This window comes from Hyposmocoma kahamanoa, unplaced genomic scaffold (assembly GCF_003589595.1).
Source record: "Hyposmocoma kahamanoa isolate Upper Pololo Valley unplaced genomic scaffold, ASM358959v1 67, whole genome shotgun sequence".
In the NCBI taxonomy this organism is placed as follows: Eukaryota; Metazoa; Arthropoda; class Insecta; order Lepidoptera; family Cosmopterigidae; genus Hyposmocoma; species Hyposmocoma kahamanoa.
Window position 1 is genome coordinate 227,627 of NW_020653855.1, and position 21,581 is coordinate 249,207.

Sequence of the window (21,581 nt, forward strand, 5' to 3'; positions counted from 1 at the left end):
TTATAACTTATAATCCCCTAGTCGAGAATGTTCACTTTTGATAATTGATTAAGATGTATTTATAGATATATTTTGTGAAATAACTGCGAATACAAAGAGATGCGGCTGCGGTGAGGTTATTCAAAAATCCCTCACTAGATGTCACTAGTAGCGACGAATGCCGAAAGTCAGTACAAAGATCTATGACAGAATTTCGACGACTCGGTAACTAAACCCGTGGCTCAGATGGTTAGAACAATGTTACGGTGCACCGTGGACGTGGGTTCAAGTCCCACAGGGAGAACGAAAATTTTTCTGTGTGTTTGATCATTGTATTCATAACCTTTGAATAGTTATAGAAGTCAAATACAGCAGTTAATGAAGAGTGGAATAAATAACGGTATCTGGGTTGGTACAATACACACCATGTCAGAAATAAACACTACATCATTAAAGATCTTTAACATTTTGTATCGAACGTTACATTCGCAAGTCCTCATTGGCATTATTCCAAACGGCTACCAGTCTAAAAGGAACTATTTCGTCTTTGGAAAATTTCCACTACATCTGCGATATACAAAGACCGGTATTTCTTTGAAAGGTCAATTTGTTTTGGTTTATGAAGTCGGTCAGTGGCCTTTGTCTTCTTTGTTTTTTTTTACAGTTCCAATGGCGCCACGTGCTATTGTTTACTAATATCTTTTTATAATGCTTAATTATTCCTTCGTTTGCGCTCTATTTGAAACGTTTGCCTTTAGTTTTGAAATATTCTAGAACTATATTCTTGTAGTTACGACGTAAACTTTTGACGTCAAGAGTCGAATTAGCGCTCATTTTGTTAATAACCGTTCCCATTCCTTCAAAAATGGAAAATATATGGATGATACAAACAAAATGTTTCAGGTCGTGAGTAAAGAGAGCTGCCCCATAATGCCCCATCCACATTTTCTATGTTGGGATAATTCTTAATATCCGTGTGATTGTGTCGAACTTTTGAAAGCGTCCTCTTTAAACCTGTTTTCGTACCTAACTCCCATTTTTGGTCAATGCACTACCGAGGCTGTTTATTTGGATCACAAGTGGCTCTCTGGTGCCAATAAATAAACAATACATGAACCTGGGCTTATATGGTCAGTAGCCTTGGTTCAATAAGCGTGAATTGGCCCGTGTATGGGTTAAATTTAGAACTATATAGGCCAATATATGAGTTCAAACTTCCCTTGGCCCTGTCGACCATTTTGGTTATGTGGGTCAAATTTTGGGGCGATGAATATCGTGACTTAGTGGCCTAAAGGTTTGACCTACCGTTTCTCCAGCAAGGCCGGGGTTCGAATCCGGCTGTGTTTTAGGAATTTATGTGCGAAATTGAATTTGAAATTCACCAAGTTCTTTTCGATAAAGGAAAACATCGTGATGAAACCTGTACATTCGAAGAAGATTTACAACCATCAGAAAGCGTGTGAAGTTTCCAACCCGCATTGGGCAAGCGTGGCGGACTATGATCTAAACCCGAGAGAGGAGACCCGACCGCATCAGTAGAACGTATAAATGCTGACCGTAATAAATAGAACCGTAAATACCGCACCAGATCTCTCAATTTCTCAACTCCCTACAATTTCGGAAGTCTTGTGATTTCGTTCTCATTTCTCCCCTTTCTTGTTTTAATGTTTTTTAACAATAATGTGTTAAATAACCACACCATCTGGTTTCAATCTTAGAAATTCCTTGTACTATAATATTAGACGAAATTCCTTGTACTATAGTACTAATTACTTGTAGTACTGGAGCAACAAATTCACTAAGAGCCACTACTCAGATCACCCAGACAATGCCATTTACAAATGTTCATTTCCCAAATTTGTCGCATCGGGAATAAAAACCCAAAACCTCCAGCGCTCACAGATGAAACCGTTGGACCACTGAGATCATCAACTGTAGGTCGTCGTTCTACGGCGCCAATACATATTAAGGGTCCTAATTTATTAGCTGACTTCCGTTTAAGGATTTCAGTCCAAAGTCCTCTGAAATCATTATCACAACTACACAATCAACACATGAAAAAGTTATACATATAGAGTTTTTATGTTAAAATAAGTCAGACATGGCAACGAACCAGAAATTTTCGCCAATAGACCATTAGCATTTTCTTAAAGGGTCTTTGTTCTGGACTCGGGTCTACCTCCAAGAATAATCCGTCACTTCAAATGTGAAAAAAATGTGACATTACCTCAAATAACAAAAATAGAGGCAGTGGATATGGGTGAAACGCATCATTACAATATTCCTGGACATCACGAGAAAACATAGTGACACGAGGCCGATCACCCAAACAACGGGTCGATGACATGTGTTGACGGATTGGTTCGAGGGGGCACAAGTCCGCTTGAAGTCGACGAAAGGAGAGGAGGTCTACGTCCAATTATACACCAAGTTACACAGTTAGAAGATACGTGGGGCATACTGAAAGTTCTTGGAACCGGCCATTTCTAAAAGAAACTAAAAAAAACAAACACGATATTTGAAAAAGGTACTTACTACCTGTGAGTACTTTATGAGACTGTCATTTGTTTTTTTCATTTTGGCGTCGTTGAAAACTGTAAGTCGCTATTACAATGAATTTCAGTAATAAAAGTTTTCGGTCCATGATTTTCTACGAGTTTCTCTATGTGGCTTAAATCAACAAGAGAGTTGTTAGAGACTTAGCTGTCTATTCGACAACAAATCACAAATCAACAAATTCGTTCTGCATTAGGCATTGGAATGAGTCAGGTGCAAAAGATATTGCATCTGGAGGTTCGGAAACTTTGCACTCGATGGATACCGCATAATTTAACGGAATACCAGAAACGACTGCGTCTAATGTGGTGCCGTAAAATGATAAAAAAGTTTAATGGAGGATAATAATGGGCTTTATACATAATATCGTGACAGTTGATGAAACCTGAGTGTACCACTTTGAACCGGAAAGAAAAAGCCAGTCCGCAGAATGGATCTTTCCTTTTGAAGATTTGGCGACGAAAGTTACGAATAGTCGAAGCATTGGTGTGAAAATGGTTGTTTCTTTCTTCGGCGAATCAGTACATTACACTACTGTAGCGCTTGACGACCAAAGGACAGTGACTGCAGATTGGTATGTATTTACATACCTACTTGCCCAGTGGGAGAAAAAGTTCAATTTCGTCCTTCGTCACGACAATCTTCACATTCTGCTAATGTTTGAAGGCCTCAAATGCCTTGCACCATGCGACTTCTACTTTTATTGGAAGCGGCGGCGGCCATTGAAGAGGTCCGTACGGAATACTGGTCCCACTGCTTTTCACAATGATTCCAACGCATGCAAAAATGTGTTAATAGTAAGGGCATATACTTTGAAAAACAAAAAATCTATTATAAACAAAATATCTGGTCTTACTTATCAGAATCCAGAAACTTTCGGTATGGCCTAAGTAAATCTGGACAAATGAAGGGTTATCCTAAATAATCTGTCTATTGTATGCATATGAAGCGCTCTGTACGTGCTGGGCAATGGTTTCCTTTAAGGAAAATAAACATTCTAAAGGTTCAGGCGATAAGTCTTACCTATTTCTACCGCCAAGCAGTAATGCGAGTTTTGAAAAGCAAAGGGTGCTGGTGATATTACATAGGAACGTGGCAATTATCAACTATCTCAGGATGATGGGCGCAGTGGCAATGCGCCACTCAGAGAGCTTTAGCCGCAACTAACAGTTTGAACCGTTCTTATCGTTAGCGGAATAGACTGCATTTTTGAATGTATACCGATACCCTACGACTACGCATATAATTTCCGGTTACATAATGTGCCTCGTAACATCTACACTTGCTTACACAGCCAACATTTTTAAAATTCAATTTAACGATATTGATTACCTAATTCATATTTGTCAATAATCCAATGTTTTGTCTTTGTCTTTGTTATTGCGATAGACAATGACAAATATATTGACAGCAGATATATCCGGTATGAGCAGAGTATGTGACCGATAACACGAAGCCAAAAATTAACATTTATACATACGCTCTATGAAAATCAATGCATGATTTAAAATTAAAACTCTTTTAGGTTATTTCTAGTTTAACGTTTATCAGAATTTTATTTTCTAGGTCTATTTACTTGGTTGATCAGTAAAATCTGCCACTCAAATAGGTACTAAAGCACATCACTGAGACGAGTCGAAGTAGCGAGAGATTGGTTGAAATTTTAGCAAAGATGATTGTGACGAAAAACAATAAAAAAAATGTTAAACCGCCGTCCTTATCTTTTTTCATCCATGTAAGCACAACTGCTGAACACCTGAAAAGTTTGTGAATAAATTTCAACATGCAGGTTATATCACGATTTTTTCCTTCACACTTAAAGCAAGTAATAAATAAATAGAACTAAATGTGATATTAGAACGAAATGCGCTTTCCTTTTTCACTTTTGAAAAAGAAAATTACATAAACAAAACCACATGTTATTGTTAGTTTTAATATTTCTCCGTGTGAATTAAATTGCTTAAACTCATAATAAACGTCTTCCTGTATTTTCATTACAATAAATAAATACATCATCAATAAAATTGAAGAGACCGCTGTGCAAGGTCACTTCGAACATCATCGTTTTGTCTCGTCCGTCAATCAGACTTGCGTAGCCATGGCAACCGTTTCGTAGTGACCGTTATTCCAAATGATGTAGTCTTAACATGAAATATTTGCTTGTTTTATTAAAATATTTGTTATTTTGTCGATATAGTAGTTAACTAAAGTTTATTTCGTTCTTGTTTACGGTCACAACCTCATAGTATTATAAAAAGTAAACGATAGGAAGTTTCTTAATCGAATTAAGATTTATTGAAAATAAAGGGTGAAACCCAAACAAAGAAATTGAAGTAACGAGGCACTTCATTACACGGGAACAAATAAAACAAATATGAATAAAATTATATGCACAGAAGTGAAAATAACACAAGGTTATTTATTCCATGGAATAACATTTTCATACGACGATTATCTGTGGTTCCTTTCTTCATCTTTTAACCGAATACAAAAAAAGAGGTTCTCAATTCGACTATGGTTTGCTTTTTGTGTGTATATTATGCGATGACTCCGACATCTGTGAACCGATTTTGATGTTTCTTTTTTGCTGGAAAGGGGGCACCGCAGGTCAAGTTCATATTTGAAGAAAATATTCCACCTTTAAAGGTGGTAAATTAGGGAATGAATCCGATTTATTGGATTGCATCCTCTTTCCGTTCCGGCAAATAGATGCAATTTCACATATTATATCATATTTGCAAGTTGATAAGAATTTGCGAGGAAAATCTTTAGTGCGTCATAGACGAAAATGTTTACCAACAGTCGGTTATATATGAGACAAGTTTGATGTCATTACCTATATCGAAGGATATATTCCGATCAAGCGTCTGCGCTTTATTCTAAAACCAGACGGCAACATGGCGTCAAAAATAAACAAAGATCCGTCAAGAATAGAACGAGAAATACCCTTGAACCCGTTAATTTTGGAATAAATTCTGTGTTCTGTACTGTAATTATTTCAACTCGTGCATTCACGTCACATTGCTAAGGACGAGTTTGAGGGAAGTAATCATCTACATCTAGGTCTACGACGTCGGTCTAATTTTTATAGGAAACTTCATCTTTCCGATGTCTTTTTGTACACTCTTGTAGCAGTCACCAGATGCACGAGTCCTCAGAGCACTCCTCATTATAATGACGGTAGAAGATACACAGAGAGCCATGGTCTTTTGGTAGACTAAGGGGGACCAAACCGTCTGTGAATATGGGATCATCGACAATACGAATAGCCCTACCTCCACTTCTACCTTATACCACCACATAATAGATACACGTTCGGCCACGGTTGATGGTACACAAGTGGCCAAAAAATGCCTGTTCACTCTAATCTTGAATAACTCTAAATTGTACTATTCAGGAAGCACAAATGCCGGTAGTGTATTTTATTCCTTTGCGGCGGATTTCCTACAAAGAGGAAACATAGCGCTTTGTCCAAATGAATGGAAAATCAACGACTTAAGGATGGTGTGTTCAGGACCGGATGAGGAACGGCCTTATTAGGAAAGAGGAAGCAAAGCGAAGTTTCTACTTCCAAAAATTGTAGTCGGTCGAAAGAAGAAGGTGACGTGATACTATGATCCTGTGCACACTGTGAAATGTATCTGACATATTACACTCTTCATCGACTTGAGGAATACCCCAGAATAAACCAATTCAGCAGCATTGTGCTTCTGTATATTACACTTAAAATTCATCAGGCAAAAGTCGCTCAGCGAGCTGTGAAAGAGCTATGTTAGGAGTTTCAAGAACACGATGCGAAAAAGCGATGATGAAGCTCATATGACAGCTATGTTATCGAATTTTGACATTACTTTCATAGTAAAACTGACACGTGTAGTACGTATGAAATCGGATGTCACGTAGTATTGCATTTCGTAGTAGATCTCGAGGTTATCCGACAGAGAACCAACGTCGTCGACATAGCTGGTAAAATAAGCAAGCTGAAGTGGCAGTGACCTAGACATATCTGTTGAAGAATCGATAACCGATGAGGGAAGTGAGTTCTTAAGTGGAGACCAGGTACGTAGACCAGGAGACGTAGTGTATGCCAGATGGAGTGACGACCTGCGAAAGGCTGCTGGCAGCAGATGGTTGCGACAGACTGAAGACCAGGCCAAATAGCGTACATTGTGAGAGGCCTATGATGATGAACCAAAGAGCAAGGCTTTTAAAACGGGATTTTTTTTAAATGACGTCTAATTTAGTTGCTTCGTCAGGAAATGCGCGCTAATGACTTCACAGGCCTTCCAAGTATTTGAACCTATGCCGACATCGTGCACGTGATTTGGAATAACGTTTATAATTTGTGATTAATTTTATTTCGAACTTTATTTTTAAAGATGGCCGTTGTGCTCCAGAATCTTGCGTAGATAAAAGACTTGATGTTCAGTTAAAAACTGGCTAACTTTAGGGACCACAAATCATGATACTTGTTTATTATATAATACATAAAATATTATATAGTAGTACTTTAAACATATTATTTACCTAGTCAGCACATGGATTCGTTAGTTTAAATTACGCAGCATGATTGTACAGCCTGAGCATGGTTTGTATACGTTTGTACAGAGACGTTTACGGCATCACAAAGCTACAGCTGTTGCGTCGTAGAGGCAATTATACAAACACCACTGTCGTAGGCGTCACTGTGTGAAAAACGCTTTACTCTTTAAATTTTAAATTATTTCTTAGTTTCTTTACAATTTCATAAAGCCTGTGATTCTTAAGACGGTAGGTAATAATGTAGCTATGATTTATTTGAATCATAAACTAAAACGATGTTTCTAAAACTGACTATGCGATCACTTTAGACGTAATTACGTCTGAACTACACGCGTAGACAGCGTCAAGACAAAGATGAAACAAAGAAGTTTGACTGTAACTGTATGATGATCACCTGGCGGTTTTTGTTATATTCTGTAAGTAAAACAAAATGTGACCAACCGTTTTTTTGTTTGACATAATATGCTTCAACCGTCTTACGACCAACAACCCCCTTCCAGAGGCTTTATACTAATAACGAAATTGTTTTTTATCGACATGTTAAGTAGAAGAACGTAAAATACTACACACTTACCTTTCTTTATTTGCAGCACCGAAAAAATCCACCAGAGCTTGCTCCAACACACACTCCTTTGTCTCGAAAAAAGTTCGCGACTTTTTCCCGCGCTTTATAACCTCAAAAATATTATTAATATGTAAAAATATAACAAAATATTGAGGGAATAATTATGTTTTATCTATTCTGCAACACAAATTAGACGTGTGGTCAACTCTCTGGTCAGCTTCAGACTGTTTTTGTTCGCAGTCGCGTGGTTTTGCGAGGCGTTGGACACTTGCCAAAATGGCCGACGGCCAAATACGAAATAAGTACGTTCAAGCAATAAGGTGAAACGCCGTGTTGTTGACCGTGTATTAAACAAAGGTGTAAATTTATTACGTTTTTGTTTCTACGCTTTGTTTACTGCTGAAGATTCAGTATTTTTTGTCAATGGAATTAATTTAATCAAAAATACGATTCAGTGTTTTTTTTATTGCAAATAAGAATAACAACTCGATGTCAGCGTGAATATAGTATATAGTCTGCATATTTGAAGAATTGACAGATCGTTAAGCAATAAGAAATAACTTAAACTTACTTGGGTATGAAATAAAAGATGAACATGGCTACTTTTTTGAATATAGGGAAATACCCTTATTACATTTAGTTAGAAAGGGTTTTTCAAAGTAAACGTTGCTCGTTTTTAATATTTTGCTTTTCAACCGACTTCAAAAAGGAAAAGGTTTTCAATTCGACTTTTGTTTCATGCGCATGTTACGTGATTACTTAGATATTTGTGAACCGATTTCAAAGATGCGAAGATTTTTTGGAAAGAACCCCCTTTAACGTCCATAACACACATACACAAAAAAACAAAAAAAATGCAATCGAATTGACAACCTTTTCCTTTTTATGAAGTCGTTTAAAAATGACACAAAGATGTCTATGTACTAATTCCATCCAAAATAACGACTAGAAGAAAATATTCCACCTGTAAAAATGTAGGCAAACTTTAGATGTTGTTTTTTTGTGACAATGTTAGCATGTTGTCCACGCAGGATTTGATATTGTTTACAATTTCTTTTCTTCCACGTGTAGTAAATTTCTTAATTCTATGGATTGCTCAATGAAGGTCTTTCCATAGGTTGCTTTCTTATAATTTTCTTCCTTGCGTTTTACTCTTACATTGGAGTCTAGACTAGACACATGTGACGAAAGTCACGTGAGTGAAGTATAGAAAGTGCCGTGATCTGCGTAAAATAGGCGCGGCATATATTTTCTAGATGTTTAAAAAACACTAAATATCTTTTAACCTTTGCACCTATTACTTTACATTAAATATGTTCGTTATTTCTGAAAATTTCAGTTGTGTCAGGATAGAGTACTGAGGCGTTCCGTGGTCTCTGCCTACCCCTCCTGTGGTACTAGGGCATGAGCTTATGTATGTATGTACTACATCTTTATAAGGAAGGTCTACTGCTGTAGTCGGTAACAAGGCCTTTATTTAACGTGGTTTAGTTTAGAAAAAAGCAATATCTTCTAACGTTGTTTATAAATTCATACCATCATATAGTACCATCTATAGTTTTTTTTTTGTCGTCTTCACTGGCAAAGAAAAAGCAGAACCTTTATTTAGTCAGAGGATAATTTGATATGAACGACTTGATTTATTTTTTGGTATAACCTTATATAGATAGAGCTGTAACCAAGGAATGTTTTATTTTGATTTTAGCTTCCTATTTTCCAGTAAAATAGACTATTTTTCACACCTTTAGTGTAATAAAGCCCAACGCGTATTTTTCTAAAAAATAAGTATATTCCTCTTATGTGAAAATACTAAACCTCATTTTATGTATATGTGCAAAGTTGAAAACATTTAATACCTTTTATTTATCTTATGATGTTTATTTTCTTGCGGGTCTTAATATCCCAATATTGCTTAATAAGGCCCAAAGTGATTAACGTTTTTTACACTACCTTATAATTTAGTTGGTACTGCTACAAACAATAATCAACTTAATAAAGAATATAAGAGTATAGAGTTCTTAGATTTTCGCGATTGTTACACATAGGAAATTTTATATCATAGTAGGTATTTACAAAACACTTAAAGATAAAATATTTACTCACTTAAAGAAAAATATAGTACTAGACCAGCGTTTCCCATTTGGTGGGTCGCCGCCCGGTACTGGGCCATAAAAAAAAAACCGGGTCGCGACATTCCGCCTTGTTGAAGTGGAACTAGACCTTTATTAGCAGCAGCCCCATACTTCGCCCTAAATAGGCGATACCGAATAAATATTAGTAAAGCATTTTTACTAACAATAAATGTATATTATTTTAATTAATGTAAGCAGTTTGGGCTTAAAACTATTGAGTGGGTCACGAAGAAGCAATATGAAAATTACCGGGCCATAGTAGAACAATGCTTCGGAACCACTGATTTAGACAGTTCTTATAAAAATTTTAATACTGGAAAGTTTATAAGTATAAACCTTCCCCGAGAGCTGCTCCTTGGAGCTTCGTGCCCAGAAAGCTGGCAACATTTCCACTCTGAACAGCTAAGCTTATTTTTTGGCGGAAATAGCTGTCAGGCTTATGGTCATCGGAGGCTTCTACGAGGCGATCTAACAGTTCGTTCGTTTTTGGCAGCAGTAGATCTCGTTGTGAAAGATTTCGTCTAGGGAGCAGCAGACTTGTGTGCGTCGTGTTTCACTTCAATTCGACCAGTTTAACTTGAACTTTGCTATAATGGACGACATATTTAATTACCGACGAAATATGATTCCGTTTGTTTTGTAATTAGATGTTTTGCTGTTTTTCCCACACCACCGAATGGAACAGCCCCACATAGTTAGAGATATTATCTTTATTACAATAAATACGGAGATTCAACTATACAGAGACGTACACACAGGTCAGTTGTTGGCGCTGTACAATTTCAGCTTTCAAATTCATGATTTCAGCGCAAACGAGAGTTGATATTTAAAAGTGATATAAGGCCCATTTGCCTGATGAGTTGCCAGGGATGGATGGCCCTTATTTCGTCTCTATTTCTGGTTATACTTATACTCGATGCGGTGAGAGAAACAAACAAACAAATACTGTGAGGATTAATAAAATTGTATGTATGACTACAGTTTGTGCTGAAATGGCCCTGATTCAGCATAAATAGCCTTCCGTGTTGTCAACAATCCTCATATAACTGAGCATGCGGAGTCGTTACAGCTTCGCAGAGATATAGCGTCTCTTAGCGTATTCTATCGCCTGTACCACGGTGAGTGCTCTGAAGAGTTATTCAACCTTATCCCTTCCTCTCCTTTCCATCAGCGGACCACCCGTGCCGGACTGCGTTGCCACAGTTGGACGGTCAGTTCAATACCGTCCCGCACTAAAAAGTTTGGCAATTCGTTCTTATGCCGAACCATCAAATTGTGGAACCAACTCCCGGCGCATATATTCCCTCCCCTCTATAACATCGGGTCCTTCAAACGTAGTGTGAAGAAGCATTTGGCCAGACCGGCAAAATGATAGTGACGGAGTGAAGATATTTGTGTTTTCCATCCGTTACTCTCATCTCTGGACTGTATTCGCACTTTCCATCAGGCGCGGTGCAGTCATTTTGCCGAGTCACAATAAAAAAAAAAAAAAAAATACTGTAGACTGAGAGAAGTCAAACAGTGCTGGTTTTCTGCCAGTACCATATGGTGAGAGCGATTGCAACCCAGTAAACCATGCCACCGAAGTGCATCACACGCAATTACATAATATATCTAACTTTAAATATGCAGAAATTGGTTAATATGAGTAGCAGGTTTTTTAAGAACACTAGTAGCGTTTAAAATATTGGATGAATTTTTTTTTATACATGACAGGCAAATGACTCCACTCCACCTGATGTTAAGTGGAAAGCGGTATCCAAACGCGAAGGAACCTAGTGCAGCGATGAAACCCTCACTGCACTAGCCACCTACACTATGCCTCTTCACGCCTCGTTTGAAGGACCCCATATCATAAGAGGGAGGAAAGACATGTGCCAGAAGGGAGTTCCATTTGTCAACCGTGCGGCAGAGAAAGGAGCCACCGAACCTTTTAGTACGCGATGGAATGCGGCAGGTAGTGAAACGGTGACTACGAAGGCCAGCACGCGTGCTTCTGAGCAAGAACGGGGAAGGGGGGATGAGGTTGAACAGCTCTTCAGAGCACTCACCATGGTACATGCGGTAAAAGGCGCTAAGCGATGCAACAAAATTGGACTGAATTAAATTAAATTGAATTGAATGATTAGAATTTGAATTGAAGGAAATTGGTTTTGTTTTGAGTTTTACGAGAGGCGTCTTTGTCCTATATGCTGTATATGCTGGGTCCTGGCAGAATACCAGTGTCGCGCACAGAACAAATAAATAACGAGAACGGACACTCTCCGGCCCTCCCTAGCTTTAGATAGCGCACCACGCCCCGCACATTGCCGATCACATTGACTGAACGACAACAAGGCTGCCGGCGAGCCGTTTTCACGAGAAGACGGCTTTGATATTTGAATATAGTTTTCATTTATTCATTACGAAACTTGTACGTTAATATGTAACATTTTACGTTACTATTTATAATGGTCGTGAATTGTGCTGTGTTTAAATCATTATTTTCCGAAAGATGAAACGAAGTAAGTAAAAAAACTTATGTCTGAGACTCATTCAGTTATTGTATTCTTCATTTATTTACTGCAGAGTAATACATGTGTGTATAAAAAATACAGATTTATTATATCAATATAATGAGGCGCCATGACTTCGTGAGCTAGTAGGCAAGGCTTCTCGAATTTTCAATTCATATTGCTTATAAATATTACGTAAGTAGCGAATATATCTAATTATTAACTAAGTAATGATGATCAACTTGGACACGCAATTTCAAATACCTTGGTTACCTTATTTAAAAGTACATGTCCAAAATATAACATTTTAAGTGCTTTTAATATATTTTTTAAATAAATCTTCAATAGTACTCTAGCCAGGGAGATAATGAAAAATATGATATTATATCGTTATAAATACATAATAGACATGTGTAATTATTAGGATTCTGGATTCTATTAATAGAATCATGGATAATCGCGTTAGCATTTTCGCTATGTTGCCGCTCTGATCACGTGACGTAATAGTGCAAGACAGTGATGGGTAACCCTGCCACTTCACGCACACATTTGCGCATGTGAAGATAGCGCCTTGCTGTATGTAGTAGTAGTAGGTAAATAATTTTCGACCGTTGTATGGAGTGTCCGGGGTGGGGTCGCGGGCAGCCGCGTCATTTATGCTAAGTTGCAATGTTTCATTGCAATGGCTCCCGAGAGAGATATTAGTAGAATATTATTACTGTGTTACGTCTAAGTTAATGTCTGTATCTCTATCTATCTATCTATCTCTAAAACTATTATGTATCAAGTAAAAATGTAAAGCAACCTTCGTACTATGGTCCATGGTACCATTGTACTATTGTACCATCGTACTGTGGTCTGCGGTCTTTAGTTATAGAGGACCAGTGCCCAATAGTTAGGACAATACGACATCATGACGAATGGTCGTGTCGTTATACAGTCGTTGAGTGTAAATAAGGCTTAAATACCGTTTAGCGGCTTCAGATTAGCTTATGAAGGCGTCAGGGAATGGTGAGGTAGCACAATGAGAGAAAACATTGATAGCATAAATTGAAAATGTAATGATATTGTGACTGGTGATCGGATTGAGGACGTCAACTTATCTAAAATATGAACGTTTTCTTAATAAGGAGATACTCATTTCGTGATATGACCAAAAAAATCCCGGTACCTATTCGTATTACAATTTCAATGCGTATTTTTTTTACTGTTTATTTCCTAAGCATTCCAAAACATAGGTTGGCTCATGTTTATTTTTTAAATGCCTAAAGTATCTAAACACGTAAATACGTGGTGCGCACTATAAGTTTCCCGAATGAATAAGAAAAAAATACTATAAATGGTCAGAAATGAATTTATTATTTCTCAAAATATTCTCACTTTGGAGAATCGTTGTACCGTGAATAGTGATTGGTACACGACCATTTGTTTGCCGGAAGCTATTGACAAACTTCGTAAAAATAACCGTAAACGCCGTATCATCTTGCACCACGATGATGCCAGTTGTCACACGACCAGACACAAATGAATTTTTGAAGGTGAACTACGTTGACGTTATGAGCCATCCCGTGTATGTCTCCACCTGGCACCTTGCGACTTTTATTTGTTTCCAAAAATTAAGAACCAGTTACGCGGTCAACGATTTTCATCACCTGAAGAAGCTGTCGAAGAGTATGAAAAGTATGTTTCAGAGATTGTCACGGAGGATTGGCATAAATGTTTTCAATATTGGTACATTCGAACGAAAAAGTGCATTAACGCTAACGGAGAATATTTTGAGAAACAATAAATTTATTTCTGACCATTTATAGTATTTTTTTCTTATTCATTCCGGAAACTTATAGCGCGCCACACGTACTACCGATATATTACACTCTTCGGCCAAAATTCCTTCTTTATGAAGATCGACAGAGTCGGTCTGTATTCTCACTACAAACGAATTAAAATTCACGATGTCCACCGACTCTAACCGCTCGACCCTCAGGTTGTATTTGGATTTGGCCTGATGGACTGGAGTCCATCAGGCCAAACTCCTCAGATTTCGCGGAATAAGATAGTCGCGACAGGTACAGCAACGTCATCGGAATGGCCGGACGCAGCAGAAAGTTGCCAAAGTGCCACACAGCAGATTTTGATTGCCTCTCCCGATCGGAAACTGCATCTCTTCCGAGTCGAGGCGCATAATTGCGATTCACAATTGGACGAACGGAATCTTTTGATATTTCTAATCGGAAGAACAGTTGATTTAACTCACAAATTAGAAAGATATAGTAGGAATCAGGTTCATCTTCTCGCTCAGAAATCCATCTGATTTCGAGACTACCAGTCCGGATCGATTCCGTTTTGAATCAAAATCAGCACGCAGGTTACTACTGATGGGCTTCATCTTCCTTTTTACCAACTTTGTGAAGCCGTCCTGGTCGCGTTGGTCCATCTGCCTCTGTGGTTTTGCAACTTCAGAGACAGGTGCATGGAGATTGCTTTTACTCTTAGCCGATTGCTGCTACTCGAGTTCTCGAACTCGAGCAGCTACAGCTATTTTAATTTTATCAGCTACAGCTATTTTATCTCATATGGGGTAAAGCGGCAGATATTCCATACTTGTATTGCAAAAACGAGCGATTCGTTCTGTGTACCGTCTAGGCTCTCGGATTTCTCTCAGAGAAAAGTTTAAGGAGACTGGTATCATGAGTGTGGCATCACAGTACATTTACTCAAATATTTTATATGCTCGTAAAAATATACATAATTTCAATAAGAAAGAAGATATCCATAATATTAACCTTAGAGCTAAGTCCAAACACATGGTACCACGATTTCGTTTAACCAAGGTAAACAACTCTTTTATGGGGAACTGTATACGTTTTTACAATAAGATTCCGGAGCATATTTAAGTTTATAATTTCCTAAGTTTAAAAACTACATTAAAAATATTTTGATCGAAAAATCATATTACAAAATTGAAGACTACGTGTTAGATAAAGATGTATGGAAAGACGACATGGCTCCAGAATCCACATAAATTTGATTGAAAGTGTATTCCATAGCATTTAAGTTTATTTGAAACGAGCAATCCCTAGAGTTTCTTGCTCGTTCTTCTCAGAGAGGTCAGCGTAGTGAACGAGCAGTAGCTTAAATGTGACGATTTCAAGTGTAAATTTATTTTACCTATGGAATAAATAATCTTTGACTTTGACTTTGACTTTTAAAAAAGTACACAATACTTGCCGAAAAGGCTAGCCCTATACCCTATTAACTCTACTGACACTGCAACTCTGTTATGGACAGGCATATCACTTACCGTCAATTGAAATTATAAAAAAATCCTCCCTGGACCATCCCTCTCGTTGTCCTTACTGTACCGCCACCCTAAATCACCCCTTGCAAAACTCGTAGTCACTACTGAGTCAGCGGGCTGTGTCGACTACAGCTCCAGGAGGATTAAGTTTGTTCCAGGAAATAAAAAAATTGCCGTGAGTTATTTTATTGTATTAATAAATTAAGAGTATATACTTAATTCAGTTATATCTGAAGAGGGTGGTTTAACAAATTAATTTCAACAACTTTTACCCTGTCAGCAACCCTGTGGAAATGCGATGTAAGAGTAATTTTGAAGTTAGTTCTCTGAACTAAATTTTGGTGGTAATTTTTATTATTTAAATATTCGAATATGTTATCCTGGAATATTAAATAAAATTCACTTCATGATAACATTACACAATATTCAAATAATAAAAATTACCACTAATCTCTTAATCATTTAGATTCACGGGTTTGTCTCAAAAAAAAGTTTAAGGAGAGTGGTATCATGACCGTGGCATCGCAGTACATTTACTCAAATATTTTGTATGCCCGTAAAAATATACATAATTTCATTATGAAAGAAGATTATCCATAATATTCATATTTAACTGATTATCCATATTTAACTGCCTCCGTGGCCGAACGGTTACCATCCCGGACTGCCACGCAGAGGTCCCAGGTTCGATTCCCGGGCCGGGAGAAATATTTGTATGGCCTACAATTATTTCTCTCGTGAGTTTGGGTGTAATTTGTGGTTGTCTATATGTGTGTCCATGGCAACCGCGACACAGGGTTTCCCTAGTGCGGGGCTATGTTGAGTGTGTGCGTTATTATTATTTTATTATAAAAATAATGTCAACCTTAGAACTAAGTCCAAACTCATGGTACCACGATTTCTTTTGACTAAGTAAACGATTCTTTTATGGGGAACTGTATACGTTTCTACAATAAGATTCCGGAATATATATTAAGATTATAATTTCCTACGTTTAAAACTTAATATGTATTTTAATTCAAAATTCATATAACAAAATTGAATACTACGTGTTAGATAAAGTGTGAAAAGAGCGATCCCTAGAGTTTCTTGCTCGTTCTTCTCAGGGAAGTCAACACAGGGAACGAGCAGTAGTTTAAAAAATGATGTTTTCAAGTGTTATTTAATCCACTCATGGATTTTTTTTTATCCTTTATGGGAATAAATGATTCTTTTTCTTAAAAAATATCAGCTCTTTCATACTTTCTATTTAACACAATTCGACTAAAACAAATGAAACCGAAACGTTTTTAATTGAGATTTTTAATGGTCCACATTAATTATTTATTAGATAATAAGATAAAATATGCAGGTAAGGTAAAGCTTGAATACTAGATACTAAAACTAGGATAGGTACTCGAAGCGCTGGCCGCATATCCCGACATCAGCGCTCAATAGCATTATCTTACGGGCTTTCACCAGCTCTGAGATACCGGCAGTTCTCGAGCCCACTGGCATCCGTCGCAGTGACGGTAAGAGGCCTGACGATGTGACTGTCGGTCCATGGAAACTAGGGAGACAGCTAGTATGGAACGCAACCTGTGTGGACACTGCAGCCCCCTTCATGTCCTTGCAAGCGTTAGCGTAAGCGTAGGCTATTTACGCCAAAGATTAAGGAAAATATTGTTAGTCTTCTGGGCTCGATGCCCAGGGTACGGGCCCTCCACGAAATTTTCTATTTATAAGCTTTCTTACTTTTTTTATGTATCCAGCTGTTATAAGTAGTATAGATATGTGTAATTGATAAGTAAATAACTTTAAGCTGTTTCCATTTCCGAAAATTGAAAAATGACATACTTATTTCGTATTTAATTATTGTTGAAAAAAAAACTAGGATTAAATTATATAAATAAAATTGGGTCCCCGCGGCATGGCGCCCAAGATACTGGCAGCGTTCCCCCTTTGTATGGCTATGCTAATGCGTTCGGCATGGTAGCTGCCGGCCCTTGGTCCGATATGATATATTACAACAAGCCCAACAACACAATTGGACGACTCCCGCGGTAGAGTGGCTTGCTCACCAATTTTCATGGTGTCGCCATCTTTGAGGTCCCTGGTTCGATCCCCGGCCGGGTGAATGTAGAAGCTAACTTTTCTATATTGTCTCGGGTCTGGGTGTTTGTGGTACCGTCGTTGTTTCCGATGACCATAATACAAGTACTTTACTTACTTAGGGATCGGCTCTCATACCTTTTCTACATAAATTATGATTATAGTCCCTACCTATCAAACTCTGGGTTATGCGGGAAAGGTACTACAACCTTTTAAGTCCAGGTTCTGACCCCAGATAAGCCAGTGTACAGGGTTGTCTCAGACCGCTGTCACTTGACTTCATACGGTTCTCAAGAGGCTAGTGCCTCGGGGGAGCCGCCCCAGGTACAGTACCCTCCCTATTGTCCAGATAGGTACCGGAGCTGTAGACACGCTCACTTCCCATTGCGTATTGCACTACTAGCGGTTGCCACCGCTGAGCCGTCGACTATAAAGCCCACTACCAAATCTCCTCATCGGTGGCGGAGCTGTAAGGCACGCTCACTTCCCAACGCCGAAAACGACATTTCACCAGTTCTCAATAAGCGGCTGGAGGAACTGAAGGATAGTAATATATCTATCTTCTAGCTCTTCTTCTTCTTCAATAATATATCGATCTTATCCTCTACTAGCTCTCTCCGGGCTAGTGTAGGAGATACCGCTCGCAGTGCCCTGCGAGAATGTCCGGACATAGTTTCAAATTTAAAGGGCAACTCACATTCCCAGTGCCCTCAACTAGACTCCTACTCAGACGCGTTAGCTACGCACTAGACAGACGCCCCGGCTACACACCACACACGGGACTTGTGAACTTATAGAGTTGCCAAATAAATATAGGTAATGTTACGTACTCACTACATAGGTTATAAGTTTGTTACTAACTAGAAATAATGTTAAAAATAAATGCTTATCATAATTATTTAAAAACACCCCATGTCCAGCATTACAATCACGTCACATCTCTATAATTCATTTTTTTAAAAAACGAAACCTGCAATTAACATTTGCGTCTTACACAGGGTATGGTATATACGCGCCCATCAACAATGCCTATCCCCACAATCTGGCATCGATTCACCGTACGCAAGGGGGGTGTTCTCATCCCCCTCCGTGTTCAGGACCTAACAGTGGACCTGGAAGATCGCGCTCTTCAGTTGCTGGAAAAGTATTTTACTAGAGACGAACCGCCTTGCAAGTGTATCGGTTAGTTTAGTTTTTTATCAAATTTCACCTGCTCTCATTACTGCTTGCACAGCTCAGATTACTGCTTGGCGGCACAAATATCTAAGTTAGTACCCTTCATAAGTAGCTCTACTCCAATTAACTGACCTTAAACTGCACTTTAGGCCTATTTTAAAAACGTAAAACTCTATATTTCCTTAAAAAAAAAGTATTTGTATGTACAATTAAAGGCGAGAGTGAATAGGCATTATTAAGGTGTGCAGTGTGCATGTCCCATCTTCAATCTCATCGTCACTTTCCATCAGGTGAAATGGAGGTCAATGCGCACTTATTTTTTAACCGACTTCAAAAAAGATACTTATTCTCAATTCGAATATTACGTGAATACTCCAACGTTTGTGAACCGATTTCGGTGTTTCTTTTTTATTGGAAAAATTGGTTGGTGGTAAGAAAAAAATCCACCTATAAGGATGCAAATTAGGGGATGAACCGGTTTATTAAATTTCACCCACTTTCTGTTAACCGATTTCAATAAAACATGGCGAATAGACGTATCGAACACAGAGAAAGCGGGTAATTAAACATTTGATGTCGGCTTTTATTAAAAAAAACATTAAAATTATAAAATTACAGATTAGTCTATTCTGAATTTAGAATTTTTCTCTGTTTCTAGTTTCTACTGTCTGTGGCTGTCATGGAAGTTTTTCGACTAGTTGACAAAATGAAAATCATTCTCTTGTCTATGTCCACTGAAGTAGAATTTTTTTACATTTCCCTGTACGGCAGCGCTCGTCACACACTCGAGGTTACGCGATAAGTGCCTACCACTGAGTGTATCGCCGGGGGTACAATCGTTCAGACAAGTCTTTCATTTACATTACAATCGTTGTACAACCGCAGCATTTGGTTCCGCACGACTGCACAAAGCGGGCAACATTATTTTCACCTTTTTCCTCGTATTGACCGCCTGGTGTCATTAATCAGATCTAATAGGCTATTATAGTATTTTCAATTTAGTATGAGAGTAATTATTTAGTAATCTGTGGTACAGGCATCCAAAACCACCCAACAGCACTGTCGGAACTGAGCAAACTATGGCGTACGACAATACAAGACAAGTTATCCCTGGTCTGTGTCGAAGATAAAGATAACCCTGCGGAACTCATCGGCGTTAATGCCCTGACTGTAGCCAGCCGCAGTGACAAGGATGAGATCTTTCAGGTAATTTTGATCCAGAATGATAAATGATCAGACTCACAATCGGTAAATTCTCCTTCTTCGTATCGTATTGATGACGCACAGTTCATCAAGTTCTTAGGTTTTCGCGATTATTACACATTATCAATAAAACTATTTTTTCAGATCTAATTCGCGTTTATATAGATTTTAAGACTTTCGTGGTTATTCCCTAAATGATTATCACTAATATCAGGTTTCTTACCACGGTGTGACTTCTTTTTATTTTCCCGATATTTCGGAACGGTTGCACGCTCCATGGTCACGGGTTGACTGGACGGCGGCAGAGAGCTTTAAGAGCAGACATATCTATCTACCCTCTTGCGCTGTCGACGACTACCTTCATCGCGATTTGTTGTGGCGTTACCATTGTCACTCACTTTTTTCACACAAACCTTGGATACAGTCAGTGGGTGGTCATACCGTGGTAAGAAACCTGATATTAGTGATAATCGTTTAATTCGCGTTTATTTATTTTTCCAAACAAACAAAATATTTCGAGCCCTTTTCAGATCACTCATTTGAAAAATGTATTATCGTATACTATACGTGTTTTATTTAGTTAGTTGACATAAAAAACATCATTGGTAAAGTACCTATGGAATACAGCGGTTTTCTTGTAAAATTTCAAGGCAAGTTTGTGTTTTTTTTTCTATCGTGAATAACACACATAGACAACCACAAATCACATCCAAACTCACGAGAGAAATAATGTAGGCCATACAAATATTTCTCCCGGCCCCAGAATCGAGCATGGGACCTCTGCGTGGCAGTCCGGCATGGTAACCATTCGGCACGGAGCAGAATATTTTTAGGTGTATACGCTCAATTTTACTGTATATTTTTCACAAAGTGATTGATTCAACAGTCTCCCTGTTACGCGAAATCAACCAAAGCAACAAAATGTACCAACATCTATCGAAAATGCATTCGGATTCAGAGGATACATATTTAATGTCATCTCACGAGGTGCAACTGAGCCCGGGACTGGATGCGAATCAAGTTTGTTTTATTATTTTTATTTTTCAGATCAGTCATTTGAAAAATGTTGCGACTTTAAACCGACCCCCGGGTTCAGATGCTACAAACCCGTTGTAGACTGCATACGCGATTTAAATCCAAAAATATACTAACATCAGATTTCGTATTTCTAGAGTGATGACAAAGTCTGGGCACAAGTCTTCGGTGCAGTAGACACAATGGCTCGCAGCGTGGATATCTTCCAGCATTTTGGGGTGGACCAATACCTCACCGCTTACGGACTGGTCGTGGACCCAGAGTGGAGAGGATTGAATATTGGGAAGGAGATCCTTATAGCCAGGTATTTTTTTTTATATACCAAGTAACGGAACGAAGGGGTCGTGCGCTGAGCGACATCTCTCAACAAGGAGTTCTATTGCTGGCTACTGAAGGTCAAAAGCGTTTGACAATAATTAATGTACCTAAAACATGAAGAACGAATATATTCGTTCCACTGTCAACAATGTTCGAGGTTGAGATGGATGTGGCCAATTCCCATGGACCTG

At 38.3% G+C, this 21,581-nt stretch overlaps 2 protein-coding genes across 3 annotated transcripts in view; one reads left to right on the plus strand and one right to left on the minus strand.

Moving 5' to 3' along the window:
- The window catches only part of LOC113232211 (ankyrin-3-like), a 33,064-nt gene extending 25,270 nt beyond the window's left edge, over positions 1-7,794 (minus strand). Inside the window, exon 1 of one of the 2 annotated variants that reach the window (XM_026466855.1) lies at positions 7,652-7,794. The gene's annotated coding sequence lies outside the window, so the exon portion shown is untranslated. The remainder of the gene's footprint in view (positions 1-7,651) is intronic. The other variant, XM_026466856.1, reaches the window with a different exon arrangement.
- Positions 7,795-18,659: 10,865 nt separating this feature from the next.
- LOC113232254 overlaps positions 18,660-21,581 on the plus strand; it is a 9,153-nt gene continuing 6,231 nt past the window's right edge. Inside the window, exons 1-3 of the mRNA XM_026466919.1 lie at positions 18,660-18,840; positions 19,871-20,040; positions 21,210-21,376. Of these exons, the coding sequence (XP_026322704.1) occupies positions 18,660-18,840; positions 19,871-20,040; positions 21,210-21,376 (518 nt within the window). The remainder of the gene's footprint in view (positions 18,841-19,870; positions 20,041-21,209; positions 21,377-21,581) is intronic.